Genomic DNA, 23,455 nt, shown 5'->3' on the forward strand with positions numbered 1-23,455 from the left:
AAACAATCCAGATGACGATGTTGGGACTACTGCATGACCAATTTCAGGATGACTGTCAGATCTGACTGTGCTGTTTCTACAGGTAGCCCCCTCCCTTCACCTATACATCCCTGAAATTCCCATTTAAAAGGTCTTGCCCCTCCCCTGGTTGTCTGTGGGGAGAGCGTTGGCCTTTGGACAGAAGTTTGCCCTTTCTGCCCCTCCTACCCCCACTTGCTGGCCTCCAAAATAAAGCAAATTTTATTTTCCATCAAATTGATTCTTTTTTTTTAAACATTCTTTAGCTCATATTATCCTCCATTATGTTCCATCACCAGAGATTGTATATAGTTCCCTGTGCTATACAGTAGGACCTCATGGCTTATCCATTCTAAATGTAATATTTTGCACAATCTTGCCTCTTTACTGCCTGTAGAGCAGGAAGCAGCCAGACCTTACCTTCTGTAGCAACATCACTTTCTCTTTATTGAGACTTCTGATTTCAGTCCCATTTGCAGAGGTACTTTAGCCAATAAAAAGCTAGTCCCATCCTGGGGTTGTGTGCATTCCTTTATGTTAATTTTTATTTTTACTGAGAATCTTCCTTTTAAAAATATTGTCAACACACACACACACACACACACACACACACACACACGAACATACACAAAACACTGAGAGAACAAATATTATGTAAAACTAATAACAAAACTATTAGTGGGTCAGATTTTGCCTAACAGCTGTCAGACTGTATCCTTTATCTACATAGCTTTTATTGATGCTCCTGTCCCTTCAGTATTAGGGCTTTTCATGATGAATCAGCTAATGCTTTAAAGCTGACACATGGTTTGTTGCTGTTCACATAGTCACCAGACAGTAGTATGGCTTTGGCAGGCAATATGAAAGAAGAGGGGTCCAGTTCTGATTCTCAGCTTAGCAACCTGACTCCTTTATCATGATGTCGCTCTGTTTTAAAAAACATCCAATCCTCTCCCTTTTCAAGCCATACAAAGTAGATAAAACACAGTAGCCAGACTCACAACCCACTTTAGCCCAACAGAGAGACTCAACAGCATAAATGAAGAATGGAATTTGTAATAAAACAAATTCCTGAAGGCTTTTCCTTAGGAATTCATCTGAAGCATGATTGACTTAGGAAATAAACCAACTGTGCTAAGGCCATATTTTCTCCAACGCTAAAAAAGGAAGTGGTTTGGGGATTGAAACATATGGTACAAAGCGACACAATCCATAAATACAGGATTCATAACAACATATTGTTACTGATGTCTAGAGCTGAAAAGCATATTGGTTGCTGTTATCACTTTAATTTAAATACTGTCACTTATTTTTCTCAAGATGAGATGAAGGTGGAAGATGATCTAAGACTGCCTTGCCTAGTCTTTTTTATTTTTTGCAATGCACAGAACTAAAGAGGTAGGAGCTGCTTGCTCCTTGAGAAGCAGTTCACCTCTTTTGTAAAAACAGAGGATTTGATTACATTAAAAAGACCATCAGGGATAATTTGAGGCAGGTAAACACAGAAACCATAAAAATAGGAGGCAATTCAGTGAGATGAAAATAGCACAGCACTTGCAGCCCTTGCTTTGCCACTTACCAACTGGGATACCTTGGAGAAGATTCTAGATCTGTCTATAGCATCACTTGTGAGATGATCAAAAGTGAGATAATGGCGCCCACCTCACAGTGTTGTTATGAAGATTAAATGATTTAACAAATGTAACAGGACCTGGAACAGCTGTTCAGTACATGTTAACTACTATTATCACCCCAAGAAGCTATGCAGAACTAGATTTGATGGCAATTGGCAATTAACGAAGAGAAAAATAAAAGCATTTTAAATTGGAAGTAAATGTGATCTTTATTATCCTCAAATATCCATATAGGAGTTCCTGTTGTGGCTCAGTGGAAACAAACCCAACTAGTATCCATGAGGATGCGGGTTGGATCCCTGGCCCTGCTCAGTGAGTTAAGGACCCTGCATTGCTGTGAGCTGTGGTGTAGGTCAGCAGCTGTAGTTCCGACCTGACCCCTAGCCTGGGAATGTCCATGTGCTGCAGCCCTGAAAAGCAAACAAAAAAAAAAAAAAGGAAAAAAACCATACAGTCAGATCTTTCTAAAGCGAGAAACAGGCTCACAATTCAAGGTCATGGTCACAACGCCTTGGAGCTATGTCAGGTAGACTAATCAAGCTATTAGCTTGTAAATTCCAGCCATTCAACTTGTTAAATTTAATCAAGCATTTCAAACCCTTGGTCACAATTTCAAATTTCCAGGTTTTTTTTTTTTTTTTTTTTTTGCTTTTTAGGGCTACAACCACAGCATATGGAAGCTCCCAGCCTAGGGGTTCAACTGGAGCTACAGTCACAGCAATGTGGGATCTGAGCCGTCTCTGCGACCTACACCACAGATTGTAGTGCCAAATCCTTAACCCAGAGCGAAGCCAGGGATGGAACCCGCATCCTGATGGGTATTAGTTGGGTTTGTAACCCGCTGGGCCACAAGGGGAACTCTCAAGTCTTTCTCTTTTAAACTTCCTCCAGTCAAGAAGTCTGCTGTCCCCTCTGTAAATGAGGGGGTGAGAAGGACCTTGACATTGTTTCCACTATCTCCTTTCTGGATTAGAATCACACAAATGTTCAGCTATCCTGAGATCAGATGTGGCTAAGTATTAAGAAAGGGTTCAAAAGGAACCCGCAGGTCTCCTGTCTTCCTTATACACTGATCTCATAGAAGAAGAGGAGAGGGGGAAGGAAGGACATTAGTGGAATGAATGGGTTGTGTTCTAACACTTTACATGCTTCACCTTTTTGAATCCTCAAAGCAACCCAGGGATGAATCCTCATTTTAATTAGGAGAAATGACGCAAAGAGGTGAAGTAACTTGCTCATGCGGCTAATGAGAAGTGACTGTGGTAAAGACCCTGTTGTAACTGAATCCAAACCCAGGTGTGTCAGAACCTTTGAACTATGCTACCCTGAAATAGGGGTAAGACTCATGTAACTACAGGATTGGGAGCATTTACTGATTATTAATACCTTTTTTAAAGTACTGCACAGGGAATAAAGGGGCAGGGATACCTGTTCTCTGTAGTTCATAAATAGTTTATGAAATAAAGGTATGGCAGGAGCCTTAGTAGATGGGTGCTCTGATAGTAACTCACTTGTCCTACTTTTCTGTGGGGTGGGCAAGACTAGCTACCAGCCTTTTCAAAATATAAGGATAATACATCTTGAAATGGATCTTCCTTGCCCTGAGAAAAATCACCTGGGTTTTGTCCCTTGGCTAAGTACTTGTAGGGAGAGTACATCTCATTGTCCTGGCATTTCGAAAGCCTTAAGCGTCTTCCGCACGGAGTGGTCCATTGTGAGAACCATGCCTGATGTGAAGTGGAAGATACTGAGACTAGACCTGTCCCAGATCTCCAGCAGACAGCTTGTTCTCTGGGAAATGAGAGTAGAAGGTGGGACCACAGAAAGCTGGTAACATCTAGGGTACAGGCAACTGTGCACTTATTGGTATACTGGCTCTCCTAAACAAACAGAACCAAAAGAAGTAAAATTTTTTGCTCTTTTCCATACTGTACTATTCCTACCATACTGATTTTAGGCTACTGACATGAGGTCACTGAACATGGAGCTGGGGAAGTGGATCCATACTTTGGATCTCCTCCAGTGTGAATAGGTTCCAGCACACCCCTTGGCTGCAGGTTTATTTTCCTGTGAGGGATTCTGGGCTGTTACATTAGGAAAAAGACTTCCCAGGATGAGAGCGCTCTCAGCTTCCCTGTCAGGTCTGACTTTGAAACTAAGTTTTGTTAGTGTAGACAGCATCCATCTCTGCTGCAGAGGTGTACCTGCCCATCTCTGTATCTCTTGAGTACTAGGAGCAACACCACTTCAGCATCCTGGAGAGAGTCCACTGCAGCGGGAATCATCACTGCCTCCGCCCATGGGAGGGATGATTCTGAATCTGTGCCATTGTGTCCAATTGTGCAGTGGGGCTGAGAATCGGAGGTGAGAGAGCATCCCAGGAAGTTCTCATCCCTGACTGAGTGGAAGCCCCATTAACTGAACTTAATGCTGAATGGGCAACCAACCCTGAGAACCTATCTCCACTGAGACTGAGAGCTAAGCTGGGATTTAGTCCAGTCTTAGCTGTTCTTTCAAGAGTCCTGAGTTTCTGTCTGAAACAGAAAATTCAGGAGCAGAAGCAATGAGACAGGAGGAGTCAGGCTGGATTCTTAACCCTCAAGACATGCTTGGAGATTTCTGGATGTACCATGGGAGTGGGATGTGACTTTGGAAAGGGAAAGATGGGTTTCCATTACCCAAAGAAAAGTGATTAAAAGATGCTCAGACAAGAGAAATATATTCATCCCTGTTGCTACAAGAGGTAGTTAATCTATCAAGACACTTGAAAACCACCAGTAAATGAAAATAGTTCACCTAACACCTGATTGGAATTATATAACTTTCCCCATATATAAAACCATGAGATGTAAAGGAAAAGATGCATATTTTCTTATTTTTGAACTTTAAAAGTTCTTCTTGACTCCTTACAGTTTGGTCTCTGAGTCAAAACAAAGAAAAATATATGTTCATAAAAGCCATTTAATTTTCTTTCTCCCCTTGCTCTTTTCATCATGTTCTCCTGAACTCAGAGCATTACCCTGAATCATTAAAAGCAAAGGAATAAATAATACTGAGGTGGTCAAGAGGCTGGTGTTAGATAATGTTGCTTCACAAAGAGAAGTACTTTCCAGTAGGTCAGAGAGATTGTTGCAGGGCCTCTAGAGCTGATGTTTAAAGATACAGAGAGGAAAGAAAAAGTTGTTGTTGGGTGGTGCTCTTATAGACGGTCACACAATTACCCCCAATTTCTCGTGGACCTTCAGGTCTCTGGCCACAGCGCAGAATTCCTGGAAGGATATTTTCCCATCTCCATCCTTGTCCAGGGCGATGATGGTTTTGTCCACCAGCTGCTGTAACTGCCAGTCTTTCAGGTTGTCTCCCACCATCATGTTTAGCACCTGGAAGAGCTCCCCGTTGGAAATGTAGCCGTCTTTGTCCATGTCATAGATGCTGAAAGCAAACCTCAGCTTCTGCTCCTTGTCGCCCTTGACACTGAACTGGGAGGTCCCCACGAGGAATTCCTTGAAGTCCACTTCTCCGTTGCCGTCTGTGTCGAAAACATCGAACACTCGCTGCACCAACGGGTTCACCTGCAGCCCCGGCAGGGACATGAGCTCCTTCATACTCAGAGTGCCCGAACTGTCCAAGTCCACCTTCTTAAACCGCTTGCTCAGCTGTTTAATTTCGTTTTGGTCAAACTGGGAAGCCATTTCCACTGGGTAACTGGGCTCATTTCCCATGGTGGAGCCAGCTGTCTCACAAGCAGTTCGCAGGGTGGGAGGAGGGAGAAGGGTGGCGGGTGCGCGTGCGCGTGAAGCTTGAGAGGGACAGTTGCGCTGCCTGGAAGGGTGGGGTGGGGTGAGGTGTGGCGGCGCGGGGGCTGGAGGGAGCTGGGTGGGACAGGCTCGCGGGATCCTCGCGCCTCCAGACAAGAAAATAGGCAGCTCTGGGGGTCAGGCGTGAGAGTGGGTGGGAGGAGGACTGGGGGACAAGTGGGAGCTTGGAAGGAGGAGCCTGGATGGGTAAGGTCAGGAGAGAGGGGGAAGGGGAGGGGAGGGGAAGAGGGGAGGGGGGGGGAAGAGGGGAGCGGGGGGAGGATTCCCAGAGAGGCTAAGAGCCAGGATATCCCCCTTTCTTCCTTCTCTCAGCACCTTAACCCTTTTCTCTTGCCTTATTTTATCTTCTCACGTCCTCATTTTTCCTTTTACCCTGGGAAAGTAAACTCTAAGGGAGCTGGGCCGCATCTGTATTATCAAGAGAGTACCCCGAGCACAGTATCTGACATGCAGTATATGCTTAATATATGTCGAATGACTGTGGAACTGCAAGCAGAGCTCCTGATGCATATTTGCAGGCAGCGTTAGGACTAGATGAGATATTGCATCAAAGCATTGATCTCATATATACATTAACAGCTGACCCTTGAACACTATGTGTTTGTGCTGTATAGTTCCACTTTTCAACAGTAAATACTACAGTACTACAAGGTATGAGGGTGGCTGAATCCTTTGAGGCAAAACTGTGGATACTGAGGACTATAAATTATGCAAGGATTTTCCACTGAGCAGAGGGTTGGTGCCCCTAACCACCTCCCCCACCTGCTCCCTTGCATTGTTCAAGGATCAACTGTTTTTCCTAAATTCTCTGGGAGGGGAAGCCAGGAATGACATCCTTCTGGTACAGTGGCCACTGTCCTTTTTCAGAACATGAGGCTCAGGGGCTTTGTAAATGACACCCAGATATTATACAAAATTTCTCACATGGATCATCTACAGGCAGTAACACATGCCTGAGGAATACACACAATGCTGAGTTCAGGTCACTGTTCAAGCAGACACAGGTCTCAAGACTATAGCCTCTGTCACCCTGTTACTTCAAGTCCATCATCTCATGCCCAGTCCATATCTTTGTTGGGCTACTGCCTGGCAGCTGTCCTGCAGACCACTTTGGGGAATGACTGTAATATATCCTGAGAAGCCTTTTACATACTTTGAGAGTAAAAATGGGCCCCACCCTGTTTCTCTTTTTCCTCCTTTGCTTCAGCTGGATTTGTCCTTTTTTTGTTGAAGATGAATCTCACCCTGCTCCCATAGTCCTTATTCCTTTAGGAACACATCAGTTACTCCAAATGCGTAAGAAGTACCTTTGGTTCAAGAACAATACAGTTCAAAGAGAACTGGGGGAGCCCCAGGCCACTAAACCAAACTGAAGAGGGAAAACACTCTCTGGTTTAAAAAATGTGGGCCCCTTACCTGTGCTTTAGTTCAGCCAAAATGTTGGTCTAAAGATAAACATGCTGAAACCGGCACAACAAAGCCACGGAATACCTTACCATCAGATCTACACAGTTTAAAAGAGAAGAAAACGTTTAGAGGCTAAAATATTTGATGACTGACTGACCGAACTCATTTTCTCTGAAAGAAGCAGGATTCGGTGGAAAGAATTTAGAATAGGACAATCAAATCTTAACTGACCACTCAGTAGCAGTAAGCAACTTGGACAAGTCACTTAACATCAGTTCTCCCCATCTGGAAAATGGGGCTAATAACATATTTTGTACAGTTGTATGAGGATTAGTGCCGTTGCTAGCCAAGATGATAAATCATTGTTATTATACTTATTCTAACTAATTTTATTACTATTTACCCTGCCAATGGAGATGAAGTCTTAAAGAAAAAACGGTCGGCAGCCTGGACACTGAAGTGTACGTACGTACATTTAATGAACATTCCGTATGTACCGTGTACACTATGCCACTCACTGCTCTAAGCACTTTGCCAGCATTAACTTTGGCTCCTCCAGGGCAGTACTCTTTGGGGCCTGATGGCAGACTTTCCATTGCAGGCTCGAGGACTGCAGAGGCAGACCTCGCTCATACTCTTACAGACTCCTCTCTGCCTTTCTCCTGAATAATGCCTTGATGGTTGTCCTTTGAAAAGAGTCATCAGTGTAGAAACTCCTAAACATCTCCCTATTTGCAACACATTATTAGGAGGCAGTGAATAGTAGTGGAGAGGGCGCAGGAATTAAATAGACCAGATTTCAGTCCCTGCTCTGCCCTATTAGCAGTGAGCTCTTAGAGGAGCCGCTACTGTCCAAGCCTCAGCGTCTTTATCTGTAAAGTGGTGATAAGAATCGTCTGCTTTTTTGGTCTGAGAGTAAGATGAAGGATTGCATATAGAAATATTATGTGAGAAAAAAAATATTGCTTCGGAGTTACTTCGTGGCTTAGTGGGTTAAGGATTTGGCATTGGCACTGCTGTGGCTCTTGTTACAGCTATGGCATGGGTTTGATCCCTGGCCTGTGAACATGCTGTGGGTATGGCCAAAAAAATTTACTGTCCCAAGAGTTAACTGAATGGTCAAACAGACAATACGGGGAAGATGGTTCCCTTTCATTGAAATAATTCAGTGTGCAATCAGAATTGCTTTACTCCTGCCTTGTAGAGGAGGCAATGTGATGCCAGATCTGAAATTTTAGTCAATGTGAAGTCGAGTTCCCCAGTCAATGTGAAGGTGAGTTCCCCATTGTTCTACATTTCATAAACTTTGTAGTTCAGCATTATTATGGAACTTAGTGCCATTGTTTCAGTTTTCTCTGCCGTTACTCTTCGTCATTTCCATGGAAGACACTATGTGTTACTGTGGAGGGATTATTCGCTTATCCCTGTGGAGGGATTTGGGTCGTTGGACATTCACTGCAGGAAGTACATTAAAAGGACTGGATGACTAGTTTGGAAGAAATCGGGATCCTGGCATCACTTCCATTTCCCTAAGCCGTTTTTTTTTGTTTTTTGTTTTTTGTTTTCCCCTCAAGGCTTTTTGGAAAAAGGACCGTGAAGGGTTACATGTCAATATAATTAACACTGGAAAAAAAAAACAGACAGAAATGGAAGTGTTGCAAATTGAGGCTCATTATATAAAGCGCCATCTTCCAAGTGAGGCAGGAGAATGAGTTTCTGAGTAATTCACCAAGTCATTCTGGAAGCTTTAGAGTGGAAGCCCTCAACTTTCTGTGATGTTGCTGCTCACCATCTTTAACCTCTATTTGTATTTAGGTTAGCCACCATGTAGACTGTGGGACCACGCAGCCCTGAATATCAGAATTCTCACCTGCAACGCAATAATAACACAATAGTGTCATAATGTCATTGTAGGTTTTGGTGAGGTAACATCTAAAATCCTAAAAAGCATGTAAAATAGCACACAAGCACACAGTAAGTGCTCAAGACAGTTTTTACCCTGCTTCCTTACTTTTCCACTTCTTACTCCTTTATTTGCTTTCTTCAAAGAGGACATCTGGAGAAATTCTGGCTATGTGTTTTATCTTCTCTGGATGTGACAAAATTTGTTTGAAGTTTAAATCCATTTAATAAATACTGCAACAACATGGATGGACCTGAAGGGTATTATGCTAAGGGAAATAAGTCAGATAGAGTAAGGCAAATACTGTATGTTTTCACTTATATGTGGGATCTAAAAAATAAAACAAATGAACAAATATTACAATATGGAAACTGATCACAGATACAGAGAACAAACTAGTGTTTCCCACTAAGAGGGTTGGGGCAGGGGCAAGAGAGGGGAAGGGGATTAAGAGGTATAAGCTATTAAGTATAAAATAAATGAGGAGTTCTCATGGTGGCTCAGCAGAAATGAACTAAACTAGCATCCATGAGGATGCAGTTTTGATGCCTGGCCCCACTCAGTGGGTTAAGGATCTGGTGTTGTGGTGAGCTGTGGTGTAGGTCTCAGACACAGCTCAGATCCCACATTGCTGTGGCTGTGGCTGTGGTTGTGGCTGTGGCTGGCAGCTGTAGCTCTGATTTGACCCCTAGCCCCTGGGAACTTCCATATGCCTCATGTGCAGCCCTAAAAAAGAAAAAAGAAAAAAGAAAAAATACAATATCACTGATATTTTATAACTTTAAATGAAGTATAATTTATAAAAATATTGAATTCCTATGTTGTACACCTGAAACTAATGCTGTAAGTCAACTCTGCTTCAATAGTAAAAAAATATACAGCACTGGTTACCATATGAGATCCCTTAAGTTCCAACCTTAGTCCCCGAAAAGGCCACATTTATGCTCCAAAAAGATCAAAGACGCTATTATGAACCAGGAGAAACCTGCTAAACTGCAAGCACAAGTGCATTCTGGTGGGAACGGAATGGCTTGCAGAAAGAAGAAAGTGGTTCACAGAACTGCCACAGCAGATGACAAAAATCTTCAGTTCTCAGGATGTAATGTACAACACAGGATTAATATTGTAATAGTATAATCACTTGGTATGGTACATAATCTCTAATGATAATGACTATATTGTACATCTGAACCCATTACAATATTGTAAGTCAACTATATACTTCAATAAAAAATCTGATATAAAAAATTCATTTAACAAATATATACTAAGCACCTACTATGTGCCGGGCCTTGTGCCAGGTAAAGGACTCTTCTGTAGTGAACAAGACACAGTTCCTTTAGAAATCTACAGTTTAGTAAGTGGTATGGCTTTAAGGATGTAGCACTATTTTCTCAGTCTTTCACATAAACATTGTATATCAGGTATATGCAGAAGAATCAAGAGTAATATGCTTGATTTTCTTTTGTAATTCTGGGTTGGTATTTCATATGAGCTTTGAAGTACATGGTTTTCAATCATAATTTTGCTATTTAACAATTCTGTGATCTTGGTCAGAATTACTTATCTGAGTCATTTGCTCATATGTAAAATAAGGATACAATTGCTACCTTATAGCATCATTTTAGGATTGAATGAGAGAGAATACATGCTAGGCATGTAGTAGGTACACATATGGTAGATATTATAATTATTGCTTACTGGAGACTCGCCTAGGAAATTCTAGTTCTAATAGACTGTTTGCATATTTACACATGCAGATAAACTTAACTACTCATTTGTTTTCTCTGCAATTATTTACTGAGCATCTATAATATGTAGGCATACAATAGTGACCTATGGCAAAGACTCTGCCAGCTGTCTTTGTCTTATGGAGCGTACCGTTAGTAGGGGAGATGCACGTGAATCAAATTATCATGTTCCAATGTACAGGTGCACCCGTGGTGAGTGTTACAATCGAGAAGTAACACAAAAGGAATTTGATCTAGTCAGAAAGATTAGCAAAACCTTTATTGGGAAGTGATGACTGAGCTGAAATCTCAAGGGGAAGTTAACTGGATGTTTGGGCAGGGAATGCATGTTTCAGGAAGAAGGAGCCTCACACGCAGAGGAACTGGGGCAGAAGGAGCATATCAGGTAGGACAGACTTAAAGGCCACTGTGGCCAGAACGAGAAGTCAAAGGACAGCAAGGAATTAGATGAAGTGAAGAGATGGTCTGACCATGCCCTAGACATGGAAGAAAAGCCAATGTTTATTCAATCATTCCTTTACATGGCATCATTTATTCAGTTATGTTTTGACATATAAAGCATTGAGGGCATTCAGAGATGGTCTCCACTCAGAAATCTCATCAGGAGTTCCCTTCGTGGCGCAGTGGTTAACGAATCCGACTAGGAACCATGAGGTTGCGGGTTCGATCCCTGCCCTTGCTCAGTGGGTTAATGATCCGGCGTTGCCGTGAGCTGTGGTGTAGGTGGCAGACGCGGCTCAGATCCTGCATTGCTGTGGCTCTGGCGTAGGCTGGCAGCTATAGGTCTGATTCGACCCCTAACCTGGGAACCTCCACATGCCGCTGGAGCTGCCCAAGAAATGGCAAAAAGACAAAAAAAAAAAAAAAGAAATCTCATCCACAGCTGAGTGAATTGAGACATTGGAGCTTGTGATTAATCACAGCACAAGATGGAAAAGGAAAGATGCAATCAGAGAGGGCAAAGAGCTATAAGAATTCAGAGAACTGAGAAAGTGTTGAGAACTTCCTAGAATCCTTGCTGGGAACAAATGGAGGAAGATTTGTTTTTCCTCAAAAGTACTGTTTGGTCCTGATGAAGACAAAGGGGACAAATACCATAATCATAGAAGCGAGAAAAGGAGTTGGCACAGATATCAGCAGCTGGTTTAATGTGGCTGAAGCACTTAAGAAAAATATCAGAAGGTGAGCTGGAAGGAATCAGATCAAGGAGAGTTTTGAAATGTCTGGCTAAAGACATTTAGTTTTAAATGGCAGGGAAAACAGAGAAAAGTTACCTAATCAGAATTGTATTCTAAAAAGATCAATCTGGTCTTGTGAAGGGTGAATTGAAATGGAGGAGAGACTGGCAGATGGGAGAGCAGCCAGCAAACAATGACAACTACACAGGTTTGTCAGGAGAGCCTGAGCTGAGATGAAATTGGCACGAGAGGTGAAAGGCAAGGGGTATTAGTGTGCTGGGGTTGCCATCACCAAGTGCCACAAGCTGGGTGGTGCTTTCAACAGAAATTTATGGTCTCCCGGTTCGGGAGACTAGAAATTTGAAATCAGGGGGTTCCTGTCGTGGCTCAGCAGTAACAAACCCAACTAGCATACATGAGGACACAGGTTCAATCCCTGGCCTCACTCAGTTGGGTTAAGGATCTGGTGTCGCCATGAGTTGTGATCACAGACCTGGTTTGGATCTGGTGTTCCTGTGGCTGTGGTGCAGGCTGGTGCTACAGCTCCAATTCCACCCCTAGCCTGGGAACTTCCATACGCCACAGTTGGGGCTCTAAAAAGCAAAAAGACAAAAAGAGAAAGAGAGAAAGGAAGGAAGGAAGAAAGAAATTTGAAATCATGATGTCAATAGGGCATGTTCCCTCTGAATCTTATAAAGAAATCCTTCCTTGCTTATTCCTAACTTCTGATAGTTTGCTGGCAATCTTTGGTATTCCTGGGCCTGCAGCTGCATAAATCCACCCTTCACCTTCGTGGTTGCATGGTGTTCTCCTGTATCTCTGCCTTTGCATGCCAGTTGTCTTCATAGAGATACCAGTAGTGTTGGATTACGGACCCTCTCTACTATAGTGTGGCTACATTTCAATTTAACTAATCTTGTGTGCAATGACCCTGTTTTCAAACCAGGCCCTGGTATTTTGAGGTACCAGGGGGTAACTCTTTAGGAATTTTTTTTTTTTTTTACCACATCCACAGCATGTGGAAGTTCCAGGGCCAGTTCTCTGGCAGTGACCTGAGCCACAGCAGTGACAATGCTGGATCATTAACCCGCTGAGCCATGAGGGGACTCTCTACCCCTCAAAGGGATGGGGACACAATTCAACCCATCACACTAGGTCTCATAGACAGCGGGATAGAGGGAGGACACAAAGGTGACACTCCAAATGTGATTGCACTGGTTTCCCTGGCTGACCAGCCCTGTGCTTGGATGTTGTAGGAAGCACCCCTATTGTGTGAGGAGATGGGTATCCTTCACTCTCTCCCTGCTCCCCTCCTTGATGATGCTGGCGTCTCATCCAGCATGTCTTGAAATTCCACCAACTTCCAGAGCTGCCTGGGAGGAAGTGTCTTCAGAGAAAAGGGCTGGGCAATTTCTCACATTCTTAGACTTGGTTAATACCGTCTGTGAGAAATAAAAAAGATGGTTTTCTCACGTTTTGTGACACTTTACATCATCACCACTAGATGGCAATCTTCACACATTACCGAGCTTTGTTTTTTTTTCCAATCAGAATCTTCAGAGCCTGGAGATAGCTACTTAGCACTGGGAATGTTTAGGGAGGAGTCCTCTTTCCTGATTCCCCTCCTAGATTTCAGCAGTATGCATATCTGTAAAAGTGGAAGGAAGACTGTCTCTCACAGTTGTCCTAATCAGTTTAAGCACTGTTCACACCTTTTAGTTGCATAGTAAATGACATTCATAAATATGCATGAGTTCATTGAATTTAACCAGGGGAAAAGTAAGGATGATTTACTAATATGGGGTCATGGGTAAAACTGATGCCCAAGCATTTCTGTTATATAAAAGAGGAAACCCTTATTCCATGAGATCTGTTAACTTGATCATCAGAAAGGGTGAAGGGCGGCATTGGCTGGAATTAGTTTTCATTGTTATCTGAATTCAAACTTCTGTCATTTATAGTAAACAGAGAACGAAAGAAAAGCAGCCAGCCCTAGCTTTGTGATGATATGGGGTGAGGAAAAAACAACAATGCTAGAGAATTGTAGGTCTCTAGCCTGTCCACCCAGCAACTGGACTCTGGAATACTATTGACCACATTTAAACAAAATAGTTAATGTTTTTTCTTTAAAGGTCTATTTTAAGTGCAGGCTGATGATTTGTATAAGCCATCCTCATGTTTTCCTACTCAAACCTAGAAGCTGAGTTGGAAAAAAGAAATAACATGATTCTGGAAAAGCTAGTTAATCCAGCGCATTTGCAAAAAAGAAAATTCCAGAATCATGTATTTCTCAAGTCCAGTCCTCCCCACCCCCCAAAAAAATCTTCAGTTCCATAACATGTAAGTAATAAATAAAAGAACAAAATGCTTCTGCTTTTTTGAGGGGAGGGCCTCTCACACGGCGTATGGAAGTTCTCAGGCTAGGGGCTGAATCAGAGCTGCAGCTGCCTGCCTATGCCACAGCCACAGCAATACCAGATCTGAGCTGAATCTGTGAACTACAGCACAGCTCACAGCAATGCTGGATCCTTAACCCACTGAGCGAGGCCAGGGATCAAACCCACATCCTCATGGATACTAGTTGGGTTCGTTACCACTAAGCCACAATGGGAACTCAGCTTCTGCTTTTTTGGAGATGGGTTCAGGAGCAATTCCTGTAATTTCTTGCATGTGCTTATTATTTACCAGTTTTTTTCCCCCCTAGGCAGCTCCCATGGCATATGGAGGTTCCCAGGCTAGGGGTCTAATCAGAGCTGCAGCCTCTGCCCTATGTCAGAGCCACAGCAATGCGGGATCTGAGCCGCATTTGCGACTTACACCACAGCTCACTGCAGCGCTGGATCCTTAACCCACTGAGCAAGGCCAGGGATTGGACCCACAATCTCATGGTTCCTAGTCGGATTCATTAACTGCTAAACCACAACGGGAACTCCATTTTTTTTTTTTTTTTTTTGTCTATATGCATAGCTCTATACTCAGGGAAGGAGGACGGGATGTTTATTAAACTAGATGTTGTCCATAAACTCTCTCATCAAATATATTTTATTACTTAAAAGCAGACTATTATTATCCTTAGTTTGGAGGGTGAGGATATAAAGTTTTAGAAATTTCACAGCTTAGTTCGACACAGTGATGAAGCCAGGAGTCAGACTCTACTGTAACATTCACCTTCAGAGCTGAAATTCTTTCTGCTTTTCCAGATGGAGGTGGGCACCACTAAAATGACATGGAGTCTGTCCATCCAGCATGGTGAGTTGTGGTAGCTCTGGAGGGTGGGGCCAAACTGCATGGCTTTTATATAATTTCAGGTGTCTTGCTCATGCTCTGATGGGAGGGTTGGTCCCTCTCTAGGGGGTTCCCTCCTCCAGAGAACCTTCTCATATTTCTTCTTGCTCTTCCATGACTGAATCACAGGCTTGCCTGTGCCACCGTTCTAACCTTGCATCTTCTAGTGCTGCCCCTGTGGGGGTGTGGTCTAGGGGTTCCTCACAAGTCAGTCGCTACCGGCCTGCGATCTTGGTATTCATGTCTGCACTGGCTGCACCTGGCCTGGGGCTGGCACGCAGGGGTTCCAAACACATTTGCTGACAGATAAGTGAATGAGAGAATGAATACATGATTGAATCTGTTCTGGCAGCAAAGTAAAAGGTGAGGCCCTTCTGAGACTGGTCTCCCTTCCTTCATGTGCAATCCCATTCCACATCAGGAAAGGACACACGTGCAGCTGTGTGTTTCTTCAGGTTTCCAGAAAGTGCTGCCTGGATGGGTTCCATCTGACCTTACGCTTGGCTTAAATATTACGCTTAATTAATTAGGCTATTCCATGGGAAGCACTCAGCTGTCAAGGTTGTTCCTGACTTAACACAGGTTTTCAATTTAAAGCGATCTATAGTCATTAACTCTCCTTGCCTCGCCGTAACTTTCATCAGGCTGAATAAGCAGACAGTGACGTTTTAAACGGAAAAAGGAAGGAGGTGAGAGAGGGGCAGAAGGCTGTCCAGGTGTGACCCAGTTGTCAAGAGAAGAAAAGACTGCATTAAAACTTACCCCTTCCCCAATCCTATACCATTCCATGTGGGTCTTTAAAGATAAAAGGCAAAGAAAATTGATAAACACTGAAGGTTCTTGATGTGAATTGTGCGATCTCCTTGGCTTTCAATGTATAGTTGACTAACCTGTTCCTCTTCCCCACAAAAAAATTAATAGAGGGAAGAATGGATGTACCATGAGAAAGCTCCATTTACAGTGAATGAATGGTAATAGGTTTCACACCAGATGCATGTTTTGGTGGTCTGGGGCAGTGGTCAGGGATGGAGTGCCCACACTGGAGGCCAGTCAGTTCATTGTCCTCCCCTATGTCCCAAGATCCAGACCTTCTTCTAGTTAGGTCAGGATTCCTCTAAATGCACCTCCTTGAGGATCCCAGAATTCTCTAAGCCAGACATGCTGCATGGCTCAATCTTAAGGGCAGGAAGCAGGATTAACAGAATTTAAGAGATTTGCTGAAGGTCACTCGGTTCATAGCAGAGTCAGGATGAATAAGCTAAGTACCATCCATTCAGCATCTACCACATGTCAGGCACTTTTATGTGCATTATCTCTACTCCTTACGCCAAGCGGAAAAATCAAATATTCTCTCCATTTTGCAGAGGAGGAGACTCAGTGAGGCTAAGTAGTTTGTGTTCATGATGTTCTCAAGCACCTTTTACAGGTGGATAATTTGACACCATGGTAACTTTTTCATCTCCATCTCTACAGTGCTCCTAAAGTCACACCATTTAAACTTCGGCTTTAAAAAATGATCTAATAATGAGCTTCACAAATGTCTTCACTCCATCCCTGCTCCATGGCCCCATCCCTTATTGGATGAAGTTCAGGAATGGGGGGGGGGGGGGTACCAAGGATGGGTAAGATCAAGAGGGAATTAAAGGTCAGGTTGGGGTTGGGGGCCAGGAATGGGGTGAGGTCAGGGGTTGAGTAAGTTCAGGGGTGGCGGTGAGGGTCAAGTTGAAAGTGAGGTCATGGATGGAATTGGGCAGTTTCCTAATGTGTACTTTCCTTAATAATCATAATAAAATACCAAAAAGCATTCATTATTTTTAGACTGTTTCAAAATTTCCTTTTCCCTACCCTACATAACTGAGGTCACTGAGTTCCTAAGATAGAGCTCTCTTCACTGCAATGTTTATAATTCCCTAAACCCTCAATAAAAACACAAGGAAACCCATGAATTCTGAGGCAGAAAACCATGTAGAAACTCATCAAGATATGGACTCAGCTGTGGTTCACAGAGATTCAGACACTTTCCCAAGGACATAAAACTGCCTCGTCACAGTAATGGAAGAGCAAGGGTGCTCTGATTCCCAAGACCAAGGTCCTTCCAGTTGCCTGGCTGTCCTTCTCTCTCCTTCCTGACCAGTGCAAGACATGATCTCTCCCTGCTGCCTGGACCTCTGTCTGCAGGTACAGAAGCTGCACCTTCCAAATGGTCAGGCTGTAGGCACTTTCCTTTAGCTGGCCCCATCCCCACTTCCCTTGACACAAGGGGCTGTTCTGGACCTTCTTTTACCCTTCCAGATCCACTCTCCACCTCTCCCCACCCTGCTTTGTGCCCTGAGGAGATTCTCGATGGACTGCATTGACAGGCTTCGTTGACCTAAAGCAGTGGTGGAAGACAGAAGGGCGAGAGGAGATAAAGGCCAAGTATTAACTTCCTGGCTCTCACCAGGTCACTGTGGGATGGCTCTGTCCTTAGCCAGCGGTTACAGCTCCTATTAGAATGCCCCGTGCCTCTCTGGGTTCCAGGAGTGGAGCCCTCTATTTTTCCTCCTGAGCTAAGGTGCGGTAATGGTTCCTTCACTTTACCTGCCTGGGAGACTGCGCTGTATCTGCTGATTTCTGCAAACCATACCTCTGCAGAGAGTTTCTTGAAAACTCTCCTCAGACTGAGTGCAGTATCCATTCCCCGCCCAAATGGTTCCCTTTTCCTTCTTGACTATTTCTAGTTGATTAAAAGGCAGCTTATTCAACTCATTATTTAAAAAGACTTTCAAAAAGAGGTATCATATCGTGTACCTTAATAATTCCTTGAAGAATTTTGGGAGTTTGCTAAGCTCTGATCTATTGCCTTTTCCTGGTTTGTAACTAACAGATTTCATAAAACTGTTGCCCTGGAACTTTTAAATTCAGTCAGTGACTCAAAAAATACTTTTTTTTTTTTTTGCTGAGTCAAAGGAAAATGAAGTAAATTTAAAGCTTGCTATACGTTTCCCCCTGTGGAACTGATTGACAATGAGTCTACTGTGAGCAGAGGCACAGCTGTGCTAGGAGGATTGTGAAGAAATATCTAAGGTCAATTTAAAATTCCTCTCTGAAAACTGTTGGAGTCTGGTCTGCAGAATTGGACCTGCAATTTCCCAGGTGACTCTGGGAAGCAGACAGAGCCCTAGATTTCCAAAAAATGAGTTTATCTTCCAGAGAGACTGCAGCTACATAGCTCTGGGGTTGCCAAGAGATGGGAGGTGAATAGATCAAGGTTCTCACAGGGGATCAAGCATTAATGACCAACTTGAGAAACTGGTGGGAACTAGGTATATCATTCATTAGCCAAACAAGGATTTTGTTTCGTTTTGTTTTTCAGCGTGAAAAAGTGTTTAATTACTGTGTGGCAACATGCATAAACTAGGATTGTACCTGGAAAATGGCAGGTCAGAGAAATATCTTCCTCAAGAGGATCTGCTTCTGCTGTCCTGTGCTCTGCACTCCTCCCTCTGGGGGGAGGGAAGGAGGAAGGATGTGTTCATTAAACTGCCCTTTTATTAACTCCTCACAAGAAGCAACTGAAGATATGAAAAAGCCGAGACTGAAGTGGTTAGTGATTTTCCCAAGGCAAGCAGGTGGTAGAGAGAAGCTTCAAACATGGCTTGTCTGATTTCAAATCCAGTTCCAGTTTGTCTGTACCCATAGCCCAGCAGTTTACGACAAAGGCAAAAGGGATGCCAGCAAAGCACTCACAAGCATGCTTTCTTTTTCTGACCTTTTCTGGGAGAAAGTTAAAAAAAACAACCCCAAATACATGTCAAGACTCATGGATTGAGGGGAAAGGAAATCCAGCAGGCAGAGGGCCTTCAAAGAGGAGACCAAACTCAGCCAATGAATGAAAGATGGGTTTCATTTAATTATATCACGCCTTTAGGTTGAGAGAGTGACATCCTGAAGGTTTCTTAGGTTTTTCAAGACAAACATGCCAGTCAGTGCGCTGCTGTTTAAATGCACACAGGTGAGCATCACTACAAAGCAGTTTGTTGTTGCACAGACCAGAATATGCTGTAGGGCAGACCACCACCCCTGAGAAAGAAGAGCTTTATGAGGCTAGGGTGCCCCCTTATGTCTATACACACATACAGATGTTATCAGAATTTTCCTTTATTTCTGTTTCTGAAGTTCTAATTAAGGGTACACCTATCTTCCATTCTCCTTATTTCTACCCTTCGTCTCCTTCCGAATTCAGGTGACCTGGAAAGTGGGCCCAGGATTGTCTTAAGAACAGTCACTTGATCCTGATGTCAGCCTCTTATTCAGCTGCCTCATGACATTCAGAATTTCCCAAATGCTTTTCCTCTGAATTTGTCCCATTAAACACCATGGTTGTTGCATTTTGCATGGATTATCTGAATAGTGCATGGCTTTTTCTGATGTTCTGTTTGTTTTTCAAAATCTGTCTTCTTTTTTGTTCATACCTAACTTGGTTTTGTTTGAAATTACTGATAAATCCACAGAGCCCTGGAATAGTATTGGTGAACCCTCTTCATCCGTGAGGATATAAGTGACTGTGGTTATCATATGTGGGTATAAGTTCAACATTTTACAAACATTATCAGACTTAATTTGCACCATAATCCTATAAAGTATATATTATCACCCCAGTTGCAGAAGCTGAGGCTCAGAATGGCTAACATGTCATATTATACAGGTAGTGGTGTTCAAACCTAGAACTGTCTCTCCATTATGCTAATCTGTATACATATTAAATATTCTTATCTCAGGATGACAAAAAGATGATAATCACAGCCTCAAAGTTGGGGGGGGGGTGCTCGTGTAGATGATTAGATGCAAATACCTCATTGTATAGATAACTGGAAGTGCGTAGGATGAAAGTGGGTACAGAAGAAATGGTTGGCTGACTATTCAAGCATCCATTCTCCTGTCTCTTCCTTCCTAAGGAAATCTGGCTTTCATTTAGGTCTTTCTCTATGGGATCATGTATTTCAAGGAAAGCCACCCTATCCTCAGTCCTGGGGGATGAGTCATGAATGGCGTAATCTGTCATGGTGATCTCATTCCCCTCACCACTGATTGGATTAGGCATGGGCAGATAATGCAATTTTGGCCAGTGAATATGAAGAACTCTACTGAGCTTCTAGGAGGGTTTCCTCACTTCTAAAAAAGAGCTACAGGAAGATACCTGAGGATATCTATGAATGCAGGAAATTCTCCTGAAGGAGGGAGAGGAAGTATTAATAATTCATTTTTTCTTTTTCTTTTTAGGGTTGCACCTGTGGCATATGGAGGTTCCCATACGAGGGGTCCAATTGTAGCTGCAGCTTCTGGCCTATGCCATAGCCACAGCAACACCAGATCCATGTTACTAGGACCGATGCTATAGCTCATGGCAATGCCAGATTCTTAACCCATTGATTGAGGCCAGGGATTAAACCTGCATCCCCATGGATACTAATCAGGTTCTTAACTCACTGGGCCACAACTGGAACTCCCTCTATTAATATTTCTATTATTTAGTATGCCAGTTTTTTTTTTTTTTAACAAGTTCTTTCTGTAAATGATCTTATTCTCAGAACAAAATGACAAGGCAGGTTTTATCATATCCATTCATGGATGAAGAAACTCAGACTTAAGAGTGGTTAAGTCATTTGGTTGTTAACCAGTGGGAGCCAGAATGCAAGTCCAGAAATATACGTCTTCAAATTGTTCAAATTTTCTGTTGGATATTTTCAGACTGGAATAAACAGATTTTTGTTAGTGGTTGTTAATCTCCAAAAGTATGTTTTCCTCTATGTGCCCAGGCAGAGTGAGGTTCTGAGTCTGAAGAGCACTCCACCCTCAGAGGCTTGTCCTGGGAGCCAGATGGTCACTCCGGCTGGTGTCTTGGTCTGATGGTCCTCTGAAATGGCACAGCCTGGAGGTGTGCCTGTGATCAGGAGGTGAACATCCTTCCCCATTGCTGGCTTTGGGGACATGATGGGGAGGCTCCTTTCATCTTGTCTAATGTCTTGCTGTCAACTTTGAATCACTTGGAGATTTTGGTTTGAGTTAACCATGGTCACAACAAATGGTGGGAGACACCAAATGCTTGTTGCTTAGCACACTTTAAGCAATTTGTTTACTTTCTTAGCTGAATTAATCCACTAATCAGGTAAGCCCAATTTTATTTTAGGAAAAGTCACACAAATATCTCCAAATAAAAATAAAAATGCTTGCCTTAAGAGTTGTAGTGAGAACCAATGAGTTAATGCCCCAATATAGTTTTTGCCATATGGTAGGAAACAGCATGAGAGTTCCCCAATCCCTGATTTTCTTCTTTGCTTCCTTTAAATCTTTGCTCAATGACTATCTTCTCAAGAAGATATGAGGTTATAAAGGGATGGCACTCCCATTGTGGTTCAGTGGGTTAAGAACCCAACGCTGTGTCTCTGAGGATGCAAGTTTGATCCTGGTCTTGCTCAGTGGGTTAAGGATCCAGTGTTGCCATGGCTGTGGCACAGGCCTGCAGCTGTGGCTCTGATTCAGCCTCTAGCCTGGGAACTTCCTTATGCTGCAGGTGCAGCCATAAAATAAATAAATAAATAAAGGTGTTCCCGTCGTGGCTCAGTGGTTAAAAAATCCAACTAGGAACCATGAGGTTGAGGGTTCGATCCCTGGCCTCGCTCAGTGGGTTGAGGATCCGGCGTTGCTGTGAGCTGTGGTGTAGGTAGCAGATGCGGCTTGGATCCCGCATTGCTGTGGCTCTGGTGTAGGCCAGCAGCTTCAGCTCCGATTAGATCCCTAGCCTGAAACCTCCATATGCCATGGGAGTGACCCTAGAAAAGGCAAAAAGACAAAAATAAATAAATAAATAAATAAATAAAGGAAGATATAATACAGATTGTATCAGGGGCTATGGGCAGACTCTGAAGAAGGGAAATTTCAGCTGGGAGTTTATCATGAGAATCATTAACTGGGGAAATGTCAGGGGCAAGAGTAACTGGGAGGGATGGTGCAACAGTATGTGCCAAGACCTCAAGGCAGGAGAGCCACCGGGTATCTCCATCTGAAATGAGCATTGTGGTGAGGCTGTAACAAGCCAGGAGGAAAAGTGGCATGAGATAAGGCTGAGCAAGTAGGCAGGGTCAAGTCCCGCAGGGCAATGCAGGCCATGTTTAGCAATTTAGATTGTTCCATAATTAACATGGGAAGACACTTCAGGCTTCTAAGTAGGAGAGTGATCTGCCATGTCGAAAACAAATTGGAGAAAGGCGGACATGGAAACAGAGAGACCAGTTAGAAGACCTGCAGTGGTCCAGGTGAGGGATGATGGTTTGGACTACAGTGATAACAGGGGAGATGGAAATGAATGGGCATTTGAGACATATTTTAAAGAAGGAAAAAATATGGCTTCTTGATGGATGCAGAGGTGAGATGTAGGAGGCATTAAGGGTCCTGCCAGTTTCTGGAATGAGAAACGCGATGGACAGAGGTGTCATTACCCAAGATGTGAAGCACAGGAAGAAAAGCAGATTTAGGAGAGAAGATCAAGGGTTCCATTTTGACAAGTTAAATGTGAGATGCCTGTAAGATATTCAAGCACAGATGTCAAGTACAAAGGTAGATGGTTTTGGAACTCAGAAGAAGAGTTGGTGTTGAAATATGAATTTGAAAGTTGTTGAAGAGAGGCTATTTGAAGTCATTATTGTTGGCTTTAGTCTTTGCTTTTTTTTTTTTTTTTTTTATGTCAGGCTGACCTTGTATTTCTTTATTTGGCTTCTCTTTTAAATACAGGAGCCGGTGGCTCTTGTTCCACCTTTCAGTCTCCTATCTTAATCATCCAATTTCTGGCTCACTTTGCAGGTTTCTTTCTAATTACATCATAAAAGCAGAACATTGCAAAGGAAGAGATGTAGATTCTGAGAATATGTGTGCCTTGTGCGAGTCACTTAGGATCCCTGGATATTAGTTTCCCATCTGTAAAAAAAGGGAATTGGTTGTTTTCAGTTTAAAAAATCTAGAATGTGTCATCTAAGAGTTATCAGTTTTAAGTTAATGTCTACTTCTCCAAACCCACAAAAGATTCATCACTGAACTACTGGGAACTTCACTTCAATTAGATCTTGAGGATATTTTGAAGCCCACATCATGACCAGCAATTAATACTTAAACCAAACACTGTTAGAGTCAATCTCAGATACGACTGCTATAATTAAGAACAGCCATTTCTCCTGCACTAGTGGATCTAGCATATATGGAAAAAGAAGAAATTCATACATTTACTCATTAAAAACCAGTGAATTAATGCCCCTAATATAGTTTTTGTCATATGGTAGGAAACAGCATCCAAGTTCCCCAATTCCTGATTTTCCTCTTTGCTTCCTTTGCTTCATCAAAACAGCATCACAGTTAAATTCAAGACAAACTTGTGGTGTTACTGAAAATCCCTATAGGACAGGCATCCTCCAAGCGAAATTCAGAGTAA

General features: G+C 43.0%; 2 protein-coding genes across 2 annotated transcripts in view; both read right to left on the reverse strand.

The window, feature by feature from the left end:
* GRIN3A (glutamate ionotropic receptor NMDA type subunit 3A) overlaps positions 1–23,455 on the reverse strand; it is a 156,525-nt gene that overhangs the window by 20,741 nt on the left and 112,329 nt on the right. The gene's annotated exons all lie outside the window — the stretch shown is intronic.
* Positions 4,564–5,566, reverse strand: PPP3R2 (protein phosphatase 3 regulatory subunit B, beta). Its single transcript, XM_047768072.1, has one exon. The coding sequence runs from the start codon at positions 5,372–5,374 to the stop codon at positions 4,862–4,864; it is 513 nt and encodes a 170-aa protein (XP_047624028.1). The 5' UTR covers positions 5,375–5,566; the 3' UTR covers positions 4,564–4,861.

This window comes from Phacochoerus africanus, chromosome 2, assembly GCF_016906955.1.
Source record: "Phacochoerus africanus isolate WHEZ1 chromosome 2, ROS_Pafr_v1, whole genome shotgun sequence".
Taxonomy (NCBI): domain Eukaryota; kingdom Metazoa; phylum Chordata; class Mammalia; order Artiodactyla; family Suidae; genus Phacochoerus; species Phacochoerus africanus.